We start from the raw sequence: 22817 nt of genomic DNA, 5'->3' as shown, positions 1-22817 counted from the left end.
ACTAGAGGTGAAATTTGGTTGACAGTCCTAATTATTACTACATCAGGGACAAGTAAAATGTTTCAATCCTTTCCTGCAAGACAAGTCCTAGAAAAGCGTCTTTAGCTCTTAGTGCCTCTTAATAGCTGCGAATGGCCTTTCAAAAGGCTGGATGTAATTTATGGCAGCTGGTAGTTCTGCGCTGGACTGGCTCTACCCTCATCTTGTAGTTCATCGTCCCTAATAGGTAGACATGTCATACGGAAGGGCTGTCTCAACTGTCAGTCAGTCAACTTTATTTCTTGAGCAATAGGCCACTGCAAATGCTATCAAAGCTTTTTTGCTGGCAAAAATCCCTCTCCTTTTAGCAGAAAACATTGAGAAACAGACTCGTGTACCCCATCCCCAGAGGACCTCTGCAGTTGTGCTCTTCATGGTGTAAATCCATGAAGTAGATAGGTGGTGGAATGCTCTGTAACTCCTTTGAAGATCAAAGTACCAAGGTTCACATCTCGTTATAATAGTGCAAGTCTACACATTTGTACTCAGAAATAAGATCATCTGAGTTTAATGGGCCTTGCTCCCTGGTTAAGTGTGGATGTAAAGATTGCAGCCTTAGCCATACTCAGTCCTGTAGATTTCAGTGTGTTTACACCACTCTTGAAAATTCTCATCCATCTATATGGCTGCCCAAAATGGACTTAAACCTGAAGTTGTAGTACTTAAACAAATTTAGAACTATTTGCTTCAACAAAACAAAATAGAAAGAAAATTTCAATTCAAATGCCTCAGCTATCGTTTCAGAAATCATTTGTTTAAAACAGAAAATTTAGTTTTCATTTTAACATCATTTCAGGAGGCAACCCCAGACTCCTGTGGCTTGCTATGATTGCTTCTGCAGATTTTCTATACCTCCCATTTCCTGGTAAGGATGATCAGTTCTACTTCCAGGTAACACACAGGAATCTCTGTATAATTAAAGTAATGTTTTTCCTTGATCTCATAACTCCAGCAATAAAAACGTTGTGTAGGCTATGAAAAGATTGATTAAATTTTGCATTTGGCTGTATTTTTAACCACTCAGTGAATGTTGTTGTACTGCAATTTTACTATTATGTTTCTATGAGTAAGAGGCCTCAAGACTTGATATAATGGCTGAGACCCAGAGATGCACTGGTGGAAGGGGGTGGGTAGAATATGACTTCTCTATACCTTCCTTCCCTGGCAGCCTCTCCAAAAGTCTCTTCCAAGGTTCAGAGAGCTAGGGGGTAAGGGAGGGAATCCCCACAGAATCAGGCAGAAGCACATTCAGCTCTGCTCATAGAACCAGGTCAGTGGCCACCCTAAAAGTCCTTAGTAAGCACTAAAAAAGTGTGCATGTGTTAGAGATTCTGTATTCAATTATTTGTAAGCATTTTAGTGGGGGCAGAAAAAAATTAGGGGTGGGCAGGTCTCCCCGAGCCCCTTCCCCCAGCTACATGCCTGCATGGAAACTGCCTCTATCCAATTGTTGGTGATCCTCATTTACTGTACTATGCAGGAGGTTTTCCTGATGCTCAGAAGAGGCTTTCCCAGGGCTGCCAGAAAGGTTCTTTTGCAATTTCACAGGAAAACAGCTCATACTAGATCCTCGTAATTAATAGTGTGACATCATGATTAAGAAGTTCACACCACAGTAACTTGGGTGTTAGTATTATGCTGCTAAGTGGTAAAATTCTTCTTACAATACATCAGGTGCAGATTGTGAGTGGTAAAATTGTCCTATATTACCACTGAGAATCTATTGTAAGGAATGGACCAACATCTCGATTCCCATGGATGCCCTTTGGGGCAATTTGCTGTTAATGACACAGTCAAAGTTCAGTTTACGGAAAACTATCACTGGCCTTTCTTCTTTTTGGAAGCTGCCAAGTCTGGAATCACACAATTTATCTGTCTAGCTTAATATTGTCTACTGGTTGGCATCAGCTCTCAATCATTTCAAGAGTCTTACCTAGCCTTATCAAGAGATGCAAGGGATTAAACCTGGGACCTTCAGCATGCAAAACATGTGCTCATCTTACCATCAGTACAACAAGCTCTTTTCAACCAAGAAGAGAAAAGGTTCCGTATTAGAACTGCTGTTGTATTGTGATATTTTGCATTGCTTGTAAGACCTCATACAGCTGGTATAGCACAGTAGGGAAGGCAGCCTGGCTGGGAGGCCAGAGTCTGTGAGTTCAAATCCCCACTCATGTCTTCTGGGTGTCAAGGGCCAGCTAAAGATCACCCCCAAAGTAACTGGCTCAGGGGTTATGTGCCCTGCCACCTGTGCAGCCGTGGGCAAGCTGCATAGTCCCAAGGAGCCCAGTTGCACCCCAGCTGGCAGTTGCGGACAAGGAAGGGGCTGGCTTGTGCAGCTGTGTCAAGCTGAGCAGGCCCTGGCCAGCTGGGGAGGACTAGCCTCAGAGGGAGGCAATGGTAAACCCCCTCTGAATACTGCTTACCACGAAATCCCTATTCGTAGGGTCGCCATAAGTCGGGATCGACTTGAAGGCAGTCCGTTTCCATTTTTTAAAGACCTCACTTCATCATCTCTGAACAGTATACACTTAAAACAAAGCTATTATGCAATACTAAGCTCACTTGATAATTAAAACTGTTTTAGTTTGTTACAGAATTTCTAAAATTCCACTGAATAATGAAAGCTGCTATGCTAGTGGTAGTAATATGGTGAGAGATATCCAACTATTTAATCTTAAAGACATTTTTAGATAATGGCAGCCCTCATTATGCCTGTACCACCATCAACATCATCATCCACCCCCTATGCATTTTTTACAACACTACAATGAGAGCTTTTGAACAGTTTTACTTGTTTGGGTGTATGTGAGAACAATACTTTTCAAAACAATAATCCATACAATACAGTGCATAGTATATCATCTGAAAATATTATGAACTCTACAGGAATGGCTTTTCCCAAAGTTGATGTCTTAAATTTTAAAAAAAGAACTATTTACAAGTCAACTTTTGTGGCATGAGACACAAAAAAAATTTAATTCACCATTTCATTGCTATTTTTAATGCAATCATGGAGAAGGGAGAAGTACTATAATTTAGTTAGATTTTTGTGCTTTGACTCATTCATGTCAATCAGTATGGCTTCATTTTATGCTCCATAGATAATAATGCAGTATTTTCACTTTTGTAGGTGTTTTTATACAAAAAGGCACCCCTCCCCCAAACCCCCAGGAAGCAGCCAAACATTTCTGAAAACCAGAACCACCATGATCATGTCATTCAACAATCCTGTCCAATATGTCGATTAGACCTAGGTTGAAAATGCAAGAAAACATATAGAAGACAATGAAGACTGCCATCTCTTGACTCAGCATAAACCTATAGAGATAGTGAGAGGGTTCAGAAGTACATTTATACATATCCACACTGAGCTCATGGCACTGCACTTATTCACTTTCTGCTCTGGTAGCCCCGGAAAGGCATTAAGCCAAAGCACCTACACCCACTATGCAGTCTGCACAACCTCCTTTCAAAGGAGGAAGAAGGGGATTAAAATGGTACATGAAAGCAGAGAGACCCTTCTCGTTGATTCTAGTTCAACACTAAATCGTAAATGGATACTTTTTTTTTACAATAATTTTTATTCAAATTTTCATAAAACATACAAAACAAAATCATAAAACATTCAAAGACAAAAAACAAAACAAAAATGATTAAACAAAAAAATAAAATGTTGACTTCCCATTTGTCGCAGATCAAATCAGTTATAGGTCTACAATATATAACAATCCTGTCTCTTAAATTATATTATAAAATCACTTTCCTCCAGTAGTTATCTTAATTAATCATCAAATCTCATAAACATTAATTTATTCTTTCCACAAAAAGTCAAAGAGAGGTTTCAATTCTTTAAGAAATATATCTATCAATTTTTCTCCTAATAAACATGTCGATTAATCCATCTCATCAAAATCTGTTAGGTCCAATAATTTCAATAGCCATTACTCCATTATCCATATTAATTCCATCTTCCATCTTCAATAGTCCTGTTAAGTCCAGTAATTTCAGTGTCCAATCTTCCATTATCAGTATTCCATAATAATCTTGCTGTCATAACCATAGTCATATAATAAGAGTCTGATGGGAATTTCCTCTATCCCAAATATTTTCTTGCCATCAATTCTGAATAAGTTGCTGAAATATTGTTGTAAAGTCATATCTCTGTTCTTCTTTTTTACAAAATGCACTGGCTCATCTCTTGAGAGTTTTTCCATTGTCACATGGCTGCAGTTAATTCCATAGATTTTCTCTATATCAAGCTCCATCACGTCATTCCAGTCCAGAAGATTATCCAAGCCATTGATAACTTTATCTCTAATATCTTCATTAATTTCTTCAGAGATAACGTTAAATTCCAAACAGTAGATTTTATTTCTAATATCCATAAACTCCAGATCTTTTTCCAATTCCACATTTGTTCCAATCTCCAGGGCTTGTATCTTCCCTTTATTTTTTCTTTTCTCATCTCTGATCTCATTCTCCTCTCTCACAGGATCCCCTATTTCTTTAAGCTCCTGCGTCATTTTGCTCAGTTCAATTTTCAGCTCCTTACTGCCCTGTCGCAGGGTTTGTTTCGTTATCTCAATCTCATCCATTATTTTATGAAATATAATTACTTCCAGATTCTCAGCCACTCTCTTGATCGCCATTTTTAAAACCACGAAAACAAAACAAAACAAAAATAAAGAAGAACCACTTCTTATTTCAGCAACAATTGGGTTAATATTCCAGGCTTGATGACATCACAGTATAAACAGAGCAGCCTGCCTTATCTCTCTATGTTCAAGAATACAAAACAAATTTAGTTCCCAGCATCAAAACAGTTAGCGGCGTCGTGAAGAAGCAGATTCGTCAAAATAAAATAGACCAAAAAGAGAATAGTCCCAGACAATATAATGTTCCTCGGAATAGAAATCCCTCTTCTGTGTATATCTTTAGAATGCACTTCCAGGACAGCTTTTTGCAATAGAAACAGAGATAAGCTGTTAATTTCGTGAATAACAGAGAAGAGTTATAACTCACCCAGAAGCTCTTTAAAGCTGATTAAATTGACAAATCTCTTTTTGCTGCAACAATTTAAACCAAGTAAAAAAAATAATAGAAAGAAGGGTGCTTGCCTGTTAGTCCATTTTCTCTTTGAAGAAAAGATAAACGTATCGCATTAATCAGATAGAGCTTGTTTGGAAGTCCGTCCGGCATTGCTGGCTGGACCTTTTCTCATAAATTAATGAAATCCAGTCCTCCCAACAAAAACAGGCTTTTGAGGTTGATCTCTACGTTTCTCCCTGCCCGGGAGAAATTTCATCAGTCAAAAAAAAAATGTTCTGACTGATTTATATCTGAATAAGCTTCTTTTGAGGTGGGAGCCCGTCTCAAAAGCAGGCACAAGCGAAGTCACCCTTCCCGGAAGTCCCTAAATCGTAAATGGATACTGAGAGAAGTCAAAGTGCAGATGTCTTTCCTGTTTCTTTAATAAGTTTGTTTTTGTTGCAAAAAGCTGTCCTGGATTTGCATTCTAAAGATATACACAGAAGAGGGATTTCTATTCCAGATTTTTATTTTGAAGAATATTATATTGTCTGAGACTACTCTCTTTTTGGTCTATTTTATTTTGACGAATCTGTTTTCTGACGACCGCCATTAATTGTTTCGATCCTGGGAACTGCATTTTGTTTACTTAAGCATGGAGAGATAAGGCTGTCTGCTCTGTTTATACTGTGATGTCACCAAGTTTGGAGTATTAACCCAATTGTTGCTGAAATAAGAAGTGGTTTTCCTATATTTTTCTTTTAAAATGGCAATTAAGAAAGTGGCTGAGAAGCTGGAAATAACTATGTTTCAGAAAATAATGGATGAGATTGAGATAACGAAACAAAACCTGCGACAGGGTTGTAAGGAGCTGAAAATTGAATTGAGTAAAATGAAGCAGGAGATTAAAGATATAGGGGTCCCTGTGAGAGAGGTGACCCTGGAAGGGGTCCCTGTGAGAGAGGAGACCCCGGAGATTGGAACAAACGTGGAACAGGAAAAAGATTTGGAGTCTATGGACTTTAGAAACAAAATTTATTGTTTGGAGACACAGGAGATTAAAGACATAGGGGTCCTTGTGAGAGAGGAGACCCTGGAGACTGGAACAGGGGTCCCTGTGAGAGAGGAGACCCTGGAGACTGGAACAGGGGTCCCTGTGAGAGAGGAGATCCCGGAGATTGGAACAAACGTGGAACAGGAACAAGATTTGGAGTCTATGGACTTTAGAAATAAAATCTATTGTTTGGAACTCAATGTTATCTCTGAAGAAATTAATGAAGATTCTAGAGATAAAGTTATCAATGGCATGGATAATCTTCTGGACTGGAATGATGTGATGGAGCCCAATATAGAGAAAATCTATGGAATTAACTGCAGCCATGTGACAATGGAAAAACTTTCAAGAGATGACCCAGTGTATTTTGAAAAAAAGAACAGAGATATGATTTTACAGCAGTATTTCAGCAACCTATTCAGAATGGATGGCAAGAAAATATTTGGGATAGAGGTAATTCCCATCAGACTCTTACTATATGACTATGGCTTTGACAGCAAGATTATTATGGAATACTGATAATGGAAGATTGGATACTGAAATTACTGGACTTAACAAGACTACTGAAGATGGAAGATGGAAAATGGAACTAATAGGGATAATAGAACAATGGCTACTGAAATTACTGAACCTAACAGATTCTGATGTGATGGATTAATTGAAATGTTTATTTTGACTATGGTTATGACAACAAGATTATCATAATTAGTAATGAGATGGATTAATCGATATGCTTATCTGGAAAAAAAAATTGATAGATATATTTCTTAAAGAATTGAAACCTCTCTTTGACTTTTTGTGGAAAGAATAAAGTAATGTTTATGAGATTTGATGATTAAGTAAGATAACTACTGGAGGAAAGTGATTTTATAATATGACTTAAGAGACAGGATTGTTATATATTATAGACTTATAACTGATTTGATCTTTGACAAATGGGAAGTCAATATTTTACTCTTTATTTTTTATTTTTGTTTTTTTTTCTTTTCTTTTTTTCTTTTTGTTTAACTATTTTTGATTTTGTTTTTTGTCTTTGAATGTTTTATGATTTTGTCTTGTATGTTTTATGAAAATCTGAATAAAAATTATTGAAAAAAAAAAAAAAAAGTTTGGGACAACTTATTATGCCAAAGGTGGCATTTAGTTGATTGTCCCCAGCACTACATCAGTTCATTTAAGCTGATATACTCTGCAGCACACCCTAATTAAGCAGGAATACTATCCCACAGCAAATAGGAGACGAATGCAGGTGAATAGCCCTCTGCAACAAGAGGATGCTTGGGCAGGGGGACTCTTTTCCCCTGAATTGCTGGAGAAACAGATGTTATTTTCAGTTAGGAGGTGTCCAGAGCACAGTACCTTTGGTCTACAAGTTGCCATCATTTTCCACTCTGAATTTTGCCGTCAAAAAACGATGTTTCTTGGAAAAGGCAAGGAATTACAACACATGCAGTCTAATCTTATGTTTGTTTACTCTTAAGCAAGTTCCACTTTCCTTAATGGCTCTTATGTCCTCCAAGTAATACACATAGGACTGCAGCCTAACCCAGACCTACCATAAGGTATAATCTTTAAAAGCAATAATAGTTATTTTAGGCAAATTATCTTTCAACTGTGTATTGCAGGACAGTTTTCAGCCTTGATGATATGCAGAATATACAATTTTGGGGCTTGAATGAATGAATCTGCAGAAAATGTAAACTCCATTAATTTCAGTTTGGATTTCCTTAGAATTGCAGAAAACTGTCTAGTGTTTTTCCACATTCTTCAGACCTTCTCATAGGGATACATTAATCTGGCAGAGGATATGTGTGTGAGAATTCCAGAACTGGTTGACTTTTATTTTAACAACTGTTTTATTTTTGCTTCCTCTAAGCGATGTTTCATTCAATACATTTTTAGCGTGTACTTGTATTGTACAAGCTAAAAATGTGGCATATGATGCTTAAAACATGCATTTTTAAATACATCTTTGATGTGGATATATGCTGTATGATTCTCCAATGTGGCTGTAGTTTTCTGTGTTGCGTATCAGAAGACTAATGGTTGCATTGGCCTATAGAATTTGGATACAAAATATGCACTTGTACAACAGAAATAACTGGTGGTTAGTTTCAAGGAAAAAGTCAAACACTGGGAAATTAGTGTTTGAAACTGGAAAAGAGGTAGCAGAGCTACAGCAATAAAGTTGCTTTTCATTTCAAATTCTACAGGTATTAAAAGAGTTTCATATTTGCATTTTTTTTCTACTTTAATTCCTAATTTCTATCTTTCCCAATATGTCATCACTAATGACTATTGCAGAAAAAAAAAGAGTGGTGGATTATCTTGGTGAACACAACTGTTCGATTAATTTGTATTACACTAAAAACAGTAAAGTACTTGCCTTTATTGAAATCACTGTGTAAGCCAAGAACTGTGTTAATGGAATCGGCACTGGAAAAGGTGGGGCATTTGCATTAACTTCATATAAAAAGAGCAAATTAATTATTTGTTGCATGTCCTCTATCTTATTAGCAAGTACATCCAGCTGTCATAATCTTCTCATAGTGTGTGTGCGTATATGTATGTGAGATATATATCACACACATACATAGAAAACAGGACACATGAGGGTATTCTGTTTGGGCTTTGTGCTGCTTTCCCAGCCTGGACTTTTTAATATATGAATACAGTTAAGGTACTATAAGATTCCAGAGTAGTGAAGTATTTGAAAAGTATGAAAAAATGTAGCACTTTCAGTGGCCCCTACTCTCAAATTTGATTTTATACAGTCAATTCTATTCAAAAACAACAGCAGCAGCAACAACACAAATTACCCACACTGAGTTGTGTGTCTGTTATCAAGGCCCTAGGCTGCCGATTCTGGTCCTCGGCTGTACAAGTTGGTTTTATAAAACACTGTTTAGACATACAGCACCATCAATGTGCCTCAGAATGCACTCTAACGTAGAGCACAAAATACAAACATTACAGAGTGTAAGTCTAACCATCTCCACAGAAAGAAAGTACAGAGGTTAGAAATACGCACGTGGCTTAAAACAAGACACTTGCAAAATGACATTTTTCTTCCATACTGAACATTTGAACGGCGTCACATACAAAGTGAAAACTTAACAGCAGCTGTTGGTTTCTCACTTGTAGGTGTCTTTTTTTAGTAGTGTAATCTGTATAAAAAATAAAAAGTTGATGGGAGGGGGAACAAACAAATAACAAGGGAAGACAAAAGATCATCCCAGGTTATTCAGATGAACCCAAATACCTCCCTTTCAGTAGTTTTTTTAAGCAAATAGAGAAAAGTTGTCCTCTGGCTTTAGTAAACAATATTCTAGCAATGAGCCAAGGCTGCCCCGATATCAAACCTGTTCAGTGTCTCACTCATAACTAAATTGTCCTCCCACCCACCAGGAAAAGTGCACTTTCAATAACAGATACAAAAATAGATTGGCACATTGTTGACACAGTGAAGATATCTTCCACAACCCGTGATTGCTTTAGGAATCCTTTTGTAAGCTGGAAACCGGCTTGCAGGAAAGCTGATGAGGTTTCCAAAGATGTAGAATTTATAGTTTAAAGAAAGTGAAATGTAGGCTGCTGTTAATAATCCTTCTCCTCCTCGCAGGAATGATATGGGCTACTCATTGAAGTTCTCTTTTGGTCCACATCGTGTGAATCTGTTCCACCTACTGTTCACTCACATGCAATTCATTCCTCACTTGCGCTGAGTAATTAAAACAGTTCATCTAGCTTGACAGTCTTAAGGAATTATTCCTGCTATCAGGCTGAAAAGCTGCACTGAAAAGAGAATCAAGGGTGTTGGGGCATCTGTGCCCCATTTTTGCATTTCCAGTAGTAACTGCTGTTCTTCTGAGTTCAATAGAAAATAGTTTTTAAACCCCTCCCCCTTCTTGGAAGGGTAGCCTGTGCTAGGAATTCTGGATCAAGCGTCTATAATGTGGCATCACTTCATGTTCAGGTAGATGAAGAGCAAATTCCAAGGCCACTAACACTGGGAATTCATAAGCAATCAGTTCTCGCCTATTCAACCGGAACTTCTCTTCCAGTTTCTGTAACATAGCCAAATAGACACATCTTAGTGCATTAGTCGTGTACTTTAAATAGCATCACAAAATCTTACTTAAAAGGTCTTTTTGGTCTTCTTTATTGAGTGATTGATATAAAAATTATATCCTGCCCTTCTCAGGCCTATGCACCACTCCTGGCAGCTAACAAGAAAAGGCCAATGCAAAATATAATGAATACAGGGCAATTCCCTTATCCTCTCTCACTTTAAACTTTTGTGGCAAAAGTTGGTGGCCTAGAGATACTTACATCTATAAGGTGTTTCACATCATGCTTTTTGAGGTCACTGCCAATTTTGGCAGCTAGTAGGACACATGCTCCAGCACAGAGTTTTCTGTTCTGCTTGTTGAGTTTCCCCTTGAGAGCAAGCTTCTCAAAATAGACAAAGGCCATGGCCACGGTGGGTTCCTCAAAACCACACTCTTCTTGAGCTAATTTGTGCATCTCTCGCTTCAGGCTGAAAGGGAGGGGGGAAAAGGTATGTTGCCAAAGGAAATCAATTATAACAACAATGGCTATGATTCAGAGGGCTTGCATAAGCACACTACGTGCACACCAGTAAATTAGCTGCCATACCTATGCTATATTACAGTGTTATGCTTCAGTCTCAGTGGATGTACTGTAGTGTTCCCTGAATTTCTGAACAATGAATTGTTCATGCTTAAAGTTTTAGCTTTTGTGCATACATATCATATGCCTTGTATCTCCAACCTCCCATCATTTTGGGCAAGAGGGTAGAGATGGAGGCAAGGAAACCGAAGCAGCAGAAGAAACTGGAGCTATTATAAGGCAAACGTTCTGGTCCAATGATAGCTCTTCCATAATTCCTCCTGCTCCCTAACCTCTCTTTTAACTTCTTGCTGATGCAACTGTACAGATGGGAGAGGGACACAAAAGAATAGTAGTTTAACATTCTCCCATTGTACTGCCATACCCTGTATCTAAATATAAATGGGCAATTTTGTCGTAGAAGCTGCCTTATACTGAGTCAGATCACTAGTCTAGTTCAGTATTGTCTACACTGACTGGTAGCAACTCTCCAGGGTTTCAGGCATGATCTCTCCCAGCTTTACCTGAGGATACCAGGGATTGAACGTGGGACCTTCTGCATGCAAAGCAGAGGCTCTAGCATTGAGCTATGGCCCTTCTGTGTCCACCTTTTAAGACATTTGCCTCCTGCTGTGCTCTCCTATATGCAATTATGTGTCCTGAACTTCTGAACACTTCTTCAGTGCAACAACAGAAGAACCTTTCATCTAGTAAAATACATTCAGGATAAGTACAGCTATCACTTGATTACAACAACTCTCTCTGTCCCTTTTTGAATGGCCTTAGCAACAACACTCACATCCTTGTCCTTACCTTTCAATGCCTTTAGATAATTATTTAAAACCACTGCAGGCCAGTAATATATACTCAGGCCACATACTTCCTATCTTATTTACTCAGCTTTCTAGTCTAAGCACGCATCTGGCTTGTTTTGCATGAGTGACCTTTGAAGGTCATTGTTTCAGAAAATCTATTGTTAATATTTTACGTCCATGTACCAAACATGTTAAAGGGTAGGTGCATAGTGAATGAAGTCTTTATTGTTCAAAGCCATAGGAACCACAATTAGATGCATAGTAATGGTACCTTCTTATTTTACTGAGTGTCAGCTTGATGTGAGGGAACTTCTCCTTGAAAGTCTCATTCATATCTTTCTTAAGATCTGATGGCTTCACATAATCAATTACTGTAGTCTGTAAAAGATAAGAAAAACTTGAAAGTTGATTTTTAAATTTATTTTCTATTTGGCAGTAGATTAGAATCAGCCAAAAAAATTTGGATGTTTTTGTCTCAAAAGTAATCTGAAGTACATTGGCAATAGCCATCAAGCATATGGTTATCTGACTATTGTTCCAGAGGAATAGCAGTATTAATCTGTTGCAGCAAAATGCAACAGAAGGTTTTGTGGCACTTTAAAAAATGAATATGGTGACAAAAGCAGGCATGGACCAGAATTCACTTTATCAGATGCACGGGGTGATTCTCAGTTGATTCTCACTCTCTCTTTTTATTCAATGTTTTGTAAACAGTTGGGTCAAAAGGCCATAAAATACAAGGGACAGCAGCAGGTTGATGAACAGCTCACCTAAGTAGACCCCATGCTTCCATCCTATCCAGATATGACCACCACACGCACAGCCTATGTGCCGATCAGGCCTTATACCCTGTGCACACTCAGCTTTGATATATAGATTATCTTTGCTGGATTAGACAAACTATTTATATAACATAGCTATTTACATTTTTTGAGCACCTTTATCTTTTTTTTCCTTCTTGTATCAGCGACAGCACTGGGAGAAGGATATTATAAGGTAACACATGTGGAGGAGTGGGAAGTCATGGCCCATGACAAATTACAGAGAAGTGAAGGGCATTGGGCAAGATCAACACTCATCTCGGGGGACCACCCTAAAGGGTCTTGGGCAAGGGCCACCTGCAATGCCTACTCCTAGCTTGGGGGAATAAGGATTGCCATCTTCCACCTGGGGGGATAGATGGGTGGGCCTAACAGAATTGTCCATGCTGGAGTGGACTCCTGATGCTTGTTAACTCTCTAGAGGTTCCCCCAGCTGATAGGCTGGGAAGGGAGTCACTGGCCAGCAGGTGGGTTGCATTATCACATGATCCTTGCCCTATGCCTTGCCAACCTAGTTTATGACTATAACCAAGGGATAATAGAGTTGGGACTTTGTTTTCCCCAACTCTGTCTCTGTGTCTAATTGTTCTTGAAATCCAGGTCCATGCATATTGAGTGCAAGAGGTGTACACAGTGAAAACATGGAAGCCCATTCAATAAGAGTATGGCATAAATTGCCCACGTACTCTGTGATGTGATCCTGAATATTCAGGCTTCTGCAACCTCTAAACCAGAGAGGGGGAAACTGTGGCCCTCCGGATGTAAATGGATTCTAATTCCCAGCAACTCCCATCTGGAAGGCTACATGTTCTCCATCCCTGCTCTAAACCACAAGTTTTAAGGTGTATGTATTTTGGACCATTCTCTTCCATCTTCACGTTAAGGCTTTGTCAGGCCCAGGATGCGACTCAGGAACCAGACCAGAGGTTGTAGTTAATTCGTGTTTTATTAGAGTAATGTCCAACAAAGACTGCGCTTTCTCATGAAGCAATACAGGGATACAGGTCCTGCGACACTGGGAGAAAGTTGACAGAGCAAGGGGCTGCTTCCCGCCTGTTCTTTAAGAAGGGGCTAAACGGGCGCGCAACCTTTCGCTCCTCCTTAACTCCCCCTCAGGTACTGCCCGCCTTCCCCCCCTTCTCTCCTGTCTTTTCAACCGTCTGCGTGTGCGTGGTGAGGGGGGAGGCATCACCTCCTCCTCTTCTGAAGTGTCCGATTCCCCTATGGGTGATAAAGGAGGAGCTGAGGGTAAACCATCTCTCCACCTTTCTGCTGTGATCAGCTCTCCCTCTTGCTCTGAGCTGCGGAGAAGGGAGGGCCTGGGAATGTCTGGGGGGGATTCTAAAACTTCAAGGCTCTCAGGCTCCCCGTTGCTAGGCGACCCTATCTCTGGCATGTCCTCTGTTTCGGCTTCGCTCCACAGAGGGTAAGTTCCTCCCTCCTCCCTCTGCCAGCCATTTGAATCCTCTTCTGACAACCCCCCAGGAGCCCAGCTCATCCTCCCGACACCATCCCCCTTCTCAAGCTGTGCCCCCCTCCCCCTGTCTGGCTTGGGGCAGTGAGGAAAACGTTGATGGAAAAGTTTTACTAACTCTGGAGCATGCACATCATCTGCATTTTCCCATGATCTGTCAGCCACTCCATAGCCCTTCCAGTGAATCAAATACTGCAGCTTGTGGCGTCTGATCCTGGAATCCAAGATTTCCTCAACTTCAAACTCAAGCTGCTCATTTATCAGGAGTGGGGACCCAGGAGGCTCCTCTGGCCGCAGCTCACTGGGAGGGGCAGCTTTCGTCAAGAGGGATCGATGAAACACAGGATGTATTTTAAACGTGTCAGGTAGCTTCAGCCGGTACGCCACGGGATTAATTTGAGTTTCTATTTCAAAAGGACCCACCCTTTTGTCTTGTAATTTTCTACATTTGCCCGGCATCTGGAGGAAACGGGTGGACAGCCATACCTGGTCTCCTGGTTGAAGGGGGGGGCCCTCCTTCCTGTGCAGGTCAGCAACTCGCTTGTACTCTGTTTTGGCTTCGTTTAACTGCTGTTTCAGTGTTTGTTGCGCCGCTTGCAATTCTTTTAGGAAGTCCTCAGCTGCCGGTACCAGCATTCCTTCTGAGCTGCTTGGAAAGACTTTAGGATGGAATCCATAATTCGTGAAGAATGGGGTTTGTTGAGTGCTGGAGTGTAGAGAATTGTTGTAGGCGAACTCTGCAAAATGCAAATATGATACCCAGTCAGTCTGTTGATAGGACACATAACTTCTTAAATATCTTTCCAAAATGGCGTTCAAGCGTTCCGTTTGCCCATCTGTCTGGGGGTGATGGGCGGAGGAGAGTTTTAATTCCGTCTGCAACTGTTTCCACATTGCTCTCCAAAATTTGGCTGTGAACTGAGTTCCTCGGTCTGAGACTACACTGTTTGGCAACCCATGCAGTCGGTAGACTTCTTTCATGAATAACTTGGCCGTTTCCTTAGCCTCTAAGGCCCCTGCACAAGGGAGGAAATGTGCCATTTTGGTGAGTAGATCTACCACGACTAAAACGGCTGTCATTCCTTGGGATTTGGGTAGATCAGTTATAAAATCCATGGAGAGATCCTTCCAGGGTTCATGTGGGACAGGTAGCGGTTGTAACAGTCCTGCTGGTTTTCCTGTTTGTGTTTTTGTCCGCAGACTGACAGAACAGGACTTTACATAGCTTTCAATATCCCTACGCATTTTAGGCCACCAGAAGTCCTTGGCCACGTTCTGAATGGTCTTGTAAATCCCAAAGTGTCCCGCTGTGATGGAATCATGGCACTGGCGTAGGATTCTGAGCCTTAATTCTCCTTCTGGCACATATCTGGCTGTTTTGAACCATAATAGTCCATTCCTCCAGTGAAAAGTTACTTCTGAGTCTTGACTTTGTCCCGTCTCCTGCCCATATTTTAGTACGTCTGCATCTTCTTGTTGTGCCTTTTTGAGTTCCTCTTCCCACGAAGACTGGCATGATCCCAACATTAATTTCTCTGGCGGGATCACGTACTGAGGCTGGTCCTCAGATTCACTTTCTTTGTACTGTGGCTGTCTGGATAAGGCATCAGCTCTCTGGTTTTTGGCTTGGGCTTGGTAAGTGATCTTGAAGTTAAACCTGGTGAAGAACTGGGACCATCTTATTTGTCTCTGGTTCAGCTTTCTGGCAGTTTGGAGGCTTTCCAGGTTCTTGTGGTCGGAGCGCACTTCGATCTGATGAGGGCCCCCCTCTAGGTATTGTCTCCAGTTTTCAAAAGAGTCCTTGATGGCCAGCAGCTCCTTCTCCCAAACTGTGTAATTCTTCTCTGCAGGCTTTAACTTCCGAGAGAAGTATGCACAGGGGTGCAGCTCCTTTCCTTCTTGGTCTAATTGCAGAAGGAACCCCCCGATAGCAAAATCTGAAGCATCTGCTTCCACGATGAAAGGGCGGGTCGGGTCAGCAAAGTGCAGAATGGGCTCGGAAGCGAACCTTCTCTTCAGCTCCTCAAAGGCCTGGGTGGCATTCTCTGTCCATTGAAACTTCTTCTTTCCCCTTAAACAGTCAGTCAGAGGAGCTGTCAATTTGCAAAACTCTGGAATGAACTTTCTGTAATAATTGGCAAACCCCCAAAACCGTTGTACATCCTTTTTGGTGACAGGTTGGCCCCAGTCCAATATACAGCTTACTTTCCCTGGGTCCATCTCCACGCCTTCCGCTGAGATTCGATATCCAAGGAAGTCTAGAGACTTGAGGTCAAATCCACATTTCTCTAATTTAGCATACAGGTGATTTTCTCTCAGTCTCTGCAACATCGTCTTCACATGCTGGTCGTGGTCTTCCTGGTTCTTTGAGAACACCAGGATATCATCTAAGTAACAGATTACATATGTGTCCAACAAGTCTCTAAACACGTCGTTCATGAATTTTTGAAAAATTCCTAGACTTCCACAAAGTCCGAACGGCATGACCAGGTATTCATACTGTCCGTAAGCGGTCAAGAACCCTGTTTTCCATTCATCTCCCTGCTTCATCCTGATCAGATTGTACGCTCCTCTCAAATCCAACTTCGTGAAGATTTTTGCAGAGCGCAGTCGGTCCAACAACTCTGAGATCAGGGGCAGCGGGTAGCTGTTGGGGATGGTGATCTGGTTCAATGCGCGATAGTCGTTACAGGGTCTGAGTCCCCCCCCTTCTTTTTCACAAACAATAGTGGCGCTCCAGCAGGGGATTGTGAGGGGCGTATGAATCCTCGTCTCAGGTTTTTATCCAGGAATTCCTTCAGGGCCTCCCTCTCAATCTCTGTGAGAGAGTAGATTCTCCCTGATGGAATGCTGGCTCCTGGCACTAGATCAATCGCACAGTCGTAAGGGCGATGGGTGGGTAAAGTCTCTGCCTCCTTTTCATCAAACACATCTTTGAATTCTTCATACTTTGGCGGCAGGGTCACTTGCTCGATCTCTTGCACTGCCCCCGCTAAGGTGTTCTTGATTCCTTCAGGTTGACAGTTCTCCTGGCAATACTGTGAGGTGAATCACACCACCGCCTCCTTCCAACTTATTGTGAGTTCATGCTTTGCTAGCCAGGGCATTCCCAGAATCACCTCAAAGTTCGAGAGATCTGACACGTATAGCGAAATGAACTCTTCGTGCCCGGGGATTTGAAGTTTCACTTCCTCCGTGGCTTGTGTCACCCCTCCTGACTTCAGGGGTCTCCCATCGATAGTCTCCACAGCTAGGGGAGCATTCAGTTTCCACCGGGAAATTCCATGACGCTTGACTAACTTTACATCAATAAAATTTGTGGAGGCTCCACTGTCAATTAAGGCAGTGGAATTAAACACCACTCCTCTGGAAGTTGTAATCCGAATAGGCAAGACCAACACCCCCTTTGAGGGAGGTTGGATCGTTGGGGGGCCTTTATACAACGCTGCCCCCAGTCCACTGGCCTGCACGTGGACTGGGTGTTCTAGTTTCCCGACGGCTCAGCTTTCCCCCCTTTTAGTCCACAGTCTCTGGCCATGTGGCCCGGCTTTGAACAATAAAAGCATAAACGTTCTCGGCGGCGTCTTTCCTTTTCTTCTTCCGACAGTCTTGGCCTAGCCCCTCCCTGTCCCTCAGCTGCATTACCTGCCATTCCTGCAGAGGGAAGGGTCTTGCTGCGAGATGCCGAGGCTGAGTATCTCGGGACCTCCTGCTTCCTTTCCAGGCGCCTTCCTTCCATCCGGTGATCTATCTGTAGGCATAGCCGGATGAGCCCTGGTAGGTCAGCGGGGGGGGGGGAGGTCCTGGCCAACTCATCCAGGATTTCAGCATTTAATCCACTCTGGTACATAAACATCAGGGCGGCGTCATTGTAACCAGTTTCCTGGGACAGAATTTTAAAAGCGTTAGTGTACTCGGAAACAGTCCCTTTAGCTTGCTTCAGAGCGCCTAGTTGCCGCGCTACTGTTTCAGCTCTTTGCGGGTCTTGGAACATCTCGGTCGTCTGTATAAATCCTCTGTACCTTCTTAAGACAGTATCTTTTCTCACAAGATACGGAGTCACCCATTTTGCAGCTTCTCCCTCCAGGAGGCTAATCACGAAGGCCACTTTAGCCCCATCGTCTGGAAACTCCATGCGCCTGACATCCAGATATAACTCACATTGAGCCACGAAAGTTGCCAACTGATCACTTTGTCCCGCGTATTTTGGGGGCAATCCAATGGGAACCTTTACTGCGGCAGCTGGAGGGGCTGTTTGCATCTATCGTGGCCTTCAAGGTTTGATTATCCGTCTTCAGCGCCTTGACTGCTGCTAGCAGGGCTTGGACATCTGCAATTCAGCTACCTTAGTCCTCAAGAGTTTCACTTCTTCCGTCTCAGAAGTGGGGTTCGCCCCCCCCCCGCTGCTCCCTTTGACATCTTGTCCCAGTCAAGTGAAGAGAGCGTTGAGGGTGATTTAGGTGGCTCTGTCAAGCTGTCAGGCCCAGGATGCGACTCAGGAACCAGACCAGAGGTTGTAGTTAATTCGTGTTTTATTAGAGTAATGTCCAACAAAGACTGCGCTTTCTCATGAAGCAATACAGGGATACAGGTCCTGCGACACTGGGAGAAAGTTGACAGAGCAAGGGGCTGCTTCCCGCCTGTTCTTTAAGAAGGGGCTAAACGGGCGCGCAACCTTTCGCTCCTCCTTAACTCCCCCTCAGGTACTGCCCGCCTTCCCCCCCTTCTCTCCTGTCTTTTCAACCGTCTGCGTGTGCGTGGTGAGGGGGGAGGCATCACCTCCTCCTCTTCTGAAGTGTCCGATTCCCCTATGGGTGATAAAGGAGGAGCTGAGGGTAAACCATCTCTCCACCTTTCTGCTGTGATCAGCTCTCCCTCTTGCTCTGAGCTGCGGAGAAGGGAGGGCCTGGGAATGTCTGGGGGGGATTCTAAAACTTCAAGGCTCTCAGGCTCCCCGTTGCTAGGCGACCCTATCTCTGGCATGTCCTCTGTTTCGGCTTCGCTCCACAGAGGGTAAGTTCCTCCCTCCTCCCTCTGCCAGCCATTTGAATCCTCTTCTGACAACCCCCCAGGAGCCCAGCTCATCCTCCCGACAGGCTTTGACTGTCTGCTCTTTCCATTGAAACTGCTAAACTATTCATTTACTTTTGTATGAAGTTATTTAAACTGGATAGCTTAAAAAAGGCACATCAGAATTTTGGATAGCAGGAACTCCAAGTGCCATAACGTACTTTATGGGACAATAAATGTTTACTCAGGTTCTGCTGACCTTTTATATCTACTCTCAAAGTCCAAGTACAGTGTTCCGTTTTTCCAAATGTACATTTCAAATGCTAGTGTAACATGTTTTTAGGGGGGAAAATCTTTCTGACTGCCCCCTTCTCTTTAGCCCTTTGCCCTGTTTTACAACGGCCAACAAATATAGCTTTGCTATTACACTTTCAGCATTTTTTGAGTAAATCCAAGGAAAGAGAGTAGCTGCATTAAGTTACAACCCAAGGTCTATCCAGGGAAATCCACAAGCACTCCAAAATGGCTTATAAGTAATTCAGGCAGGGCATGATGGGGTATGTGTATATGTGTTGCCTTTTTCAAAGTGCCCCCATGACAAAAAAAACCCTCTTGTACATACCAAGTATTCCATCCTTCCCAATGGACAGCCTTCCTCCCTTAATATATTAATTCTGCTATTTCTGATCAGTTGTTAGAGCTCAGTACATGACAAGGCTACCACACCCTTCATTTCTGCCTATATATTAGGTATAGAAAAGAGCTAAATGGAGCTGTCAGAGCTTTGCTCACAAAGCACAAAGCTGGAACATACATAATTTTATTGCATTTTATTTTAACAAAATTATGTAGAGAAAACAACACTTCTCTTACACCCCAAATTCTCAAACTGCAACAGCAAATTATATTAACGTTTAGAATATACATGACAAGAAACTGACCCAGTGACCAACCCAGTAGTTTAATTCCCTACAGTGAGTCAAATATATTAACGTGGCAGACTGTTTACTTTTGAGGACATGAAATACGTTGTTAGCACTTAAACTTGGGAGAAAAGCTGGCATGAGCCCACTGGATCTGGTAGCTATTTATCCTGGCAGGAAGTCAACTCTTCAGCCAGACACAGTGAATACACCAATGACCTGCCATCGCCTTTGGTGGAATGAACAACTAAACATGAGCTGCTCTCCTGCAGTGCAAGTTAAGCCAATTTGAGCCTTTGCCATGGCCCACCATCGGGACAAGTTACTGTGTAGACCTTCTTAACTATCAAAGCAGCTCTAAATCACTCTTGAAGTTTTCCAGCAAGCAACCAAGTAAGCAAAAAATGAAGCAAAATCAAGTAGCAGATATCCATCCCTACACTGACTTTTTTCCACAATCATTTCCAAGCTGGAAAAAGATGAAAGTTACCTTTTCCCAATCTTTTAATAGTTTGAATTGTAACTGCTATATAAATAGTCTCCACAAAGCTTCCTTTAAGTATTATTCACTAATAGGGGAAAAACCTTGCGGTTTAAGAATGTACCTATAGCCAAGAGATATTTCTATCAAACTTTAAGAAGCAGGGAAATTGGGAAGCTATAGTGAATGCACCAGGGGAGCAGGAGTCCTGACTTCCTCTCTGATATATTGTACTGCCCTATAAATTTGTCAAAATGCAAACACCATTTGGGGTCTTTCACAGTCCAATCCACTTCACGTGTCGCTTGGAAGAATTTGGTAACGTGCCTCTGAGCATATGGGGAGTGGTGGCAACACCTGCCATCTCCAAAGATGGAGAATTATATTTTTGTATGTTTGTTGGCGTTCTTCTACTTTGCTTCTTTCCTGTATTACTACTGTTTCTACAGAAAATCTAACCTAGAAAATTATATTTCTCATTCATCCTAGAAATCTGTGTCAAATTTATTTTTATTAATTTCAAAGCCTTTTTATTGGTCAATGTCATATGATGGTGAAGACAGCCTTGTGTGTCGCAAACTGGAGGTTATAGTCTATTTCTATTTTACATGGATTAACAGTTGAAGGCCAAACCTTTGACCCCGACTCCTCCATTTTTCTACTGTCCGACTCCGACTCCACAGCCCTGGAAAGCACTGTAAATGTCTTTTTAAATTGGAAGCTCTTGTAGGAGCATTTTTATCGCTGCCTGAATATGCGCTGATCTTGGCATCACAGCATTTGTCTTCATCTGGGTCCTGTGTCATACACTGACACACAAAATGTTTTCCATCCTGAGTTACGGTGAAATGCTCAAATACAGCTGACTTCATGGGAAGCTTCTTTGACATTTTGAATTTACATTTAAAAAAAATTGTCAATCAAAATTTATTTTGAAGCCGGATTCAGAGCCGGTACATTTCTACCAACTCCGACTCCACCCACAATTGCTCCCAACTCCGACCACGACTCCGACTCCACAGCCCTGTCTGAAACTGCAGTTTGATGTAAAATCAGACTGATTATGATATGTTACTACTTAAGCAATGACTCTAGCTGTTGGAAAAAATAAACTTGGCCTGCCCAAGATGCATGTGCTCAGCCTGCTATGCCTAAACCACTCCACTTAAGGAATAAGTCAATTAAAGACATAGAGCATACCTAGAAATTTGCTAGAACATAGTTCACCTCGCACTGTTTTATCTTGTGCAAACTGAGACACTCCTCACGTCTATTGGAAACTATTTTGCAGAACAGTCAGTGCCGTTATTCCACAATTGGTTTTGGAGTTCTTTTTTTAGTGTTGCAAAGTGTTGCTGTACTGCACATATTCACAGAAACAGAAGCAAAAGAAAATGATTTACTATAGGAAACTTCACTAAATTTGCAAAATAAATCAAACATATTTAAAGTGACTATCTGAACTCTATCAACTCTCTTAATATTGTTGCTCCCTCCCTGCTAAAAGAAGATCAGCACAGCACATGTCTTGTTTCTGTTATTTGGGCTGATTGCAGGTGTTGCCACCACTCACCATATGGTCAGAGCAGAAGCACGTTACCAAATTCTTCCAAGCTACACAGTAAGCGGATGGGACTGTAAAAGACCAACCCAAATTGTGCTTGTATTTTGACAAATTTGTAGGGCAGTACAATAGAGAAGAGGTCAGGTCTTCTGCTGCCCTGCTGCATTCACTATAGGTGCCCAATTTCCCTGCTTTTTAAAGTTTGATAGAAATATCTCTTGGCTATAGTTACGTTCTTAAACCGCAAGGGTTTTTTTTGCCTATTAGTGAATTTCTCTGTTTTTTAATCTGGGAGTAAGAAATGGGATCCTGTGCAAGTTTGCTGAGAATGGATTGATCATTTGCATGCTTACTGAGTTCAGTTTTTTTAGTCCCCTGCAATCATGCTTAGGATAGGTAAAACTGACCACAGGGGATGGGGAGGGGAGAAGGAGGAACGGTAGGGGAGGAAGGACAGAAGGGAGGAGGGGGATGGGAGCAGGCAGGAGGGGGAGGGGAGGAGGGCAGGTTTGATCATTTGCATGCTTATTGAGTTCAGTGAGATTTACCTCTGTGCAATTATGCTTAAGATAGGTAAAACTGACCATGGAAGAGGGGGGGAAGAGGGCGTGAGGGCTGGAGTCAGCAGGGGAGGAGGACAAAGGAAAAGGGGAAGGGAAGAAGAAGGGCAGAGGAGAGGGGAAGGAGGGGAACGGCAGGTCTAATCATTTGCATGCTTATTGAGTTCAATGGGATTTAGTCCCATGCAATCATGCTTAAGACAGGTAAAAATGTCCATGGCGGAGGGGAGGGAAAGGAGGAGGAGGAGGAGGGGGAAGGAGGGAATTGGAAGGGGATGGGAATGCAGAAGGAGGAGTAAAGGAAGGGGAAGGGGCAAAAGGGAGGTGAAGGGAGAGAGCAGGAGGGGAGGACAGGTTTTGCATACTTTTTGAGTTCAAGGGGATTTACTCCTGTGCAATCATGTTTAGGATAG

At 41.9% G+C, this 22817-nt stretch overlaps 1 protein-coding gene across 1 annotated transcript in view; it reads right to left on the bottom strand.

Annotated features, from left to right (window-relative positions):
- Positions 1–7191: 7191 nt before the first annotated feature.
- Positions 7192–22817, bottom strand: part of CABLES1 (Cdk5 and Abl enzyme substrate 1) — a 108533-nt gene continuing 92907 nt past the window's right edge. Inside the window, exons 8-10 of the mRNA XM_061596918.1 lie at positions 11843–11949; positions 10457–10664; positions 7192–10191 (exon numbers count right to left, since the gene is read on the bottom strand). Coding sequence (XP_061452902.1) covers positions 10051–10191; positions 10457–10664; positions 11843–11949 — 456 coding nt within the window. The 3' untranslated portion in view covers positions 7192–10050. The remainder of the gene's footprint in view (positions 10192–10456; positions 10665–11842; positions 11950–22817) is intronic.

Source organism: Rhineura floridana, chromosome 1, assembly GCF_030035675.1.
Source record: "Rhineura floridana isolate rRhiFlo1 chromosome 1, rRhiFlo1.hap2, whole genome shotgun sequence".
Taxonomy (NCBI): Eukaryota; Metazoa; Chordata; class Lepidosauria; order Squamata; family Rhineuridae; genus Rhineura; species Rhineura floridana.
This window is presented reverse-complemented; position numbering and strand designations above follow the sequence as displayed.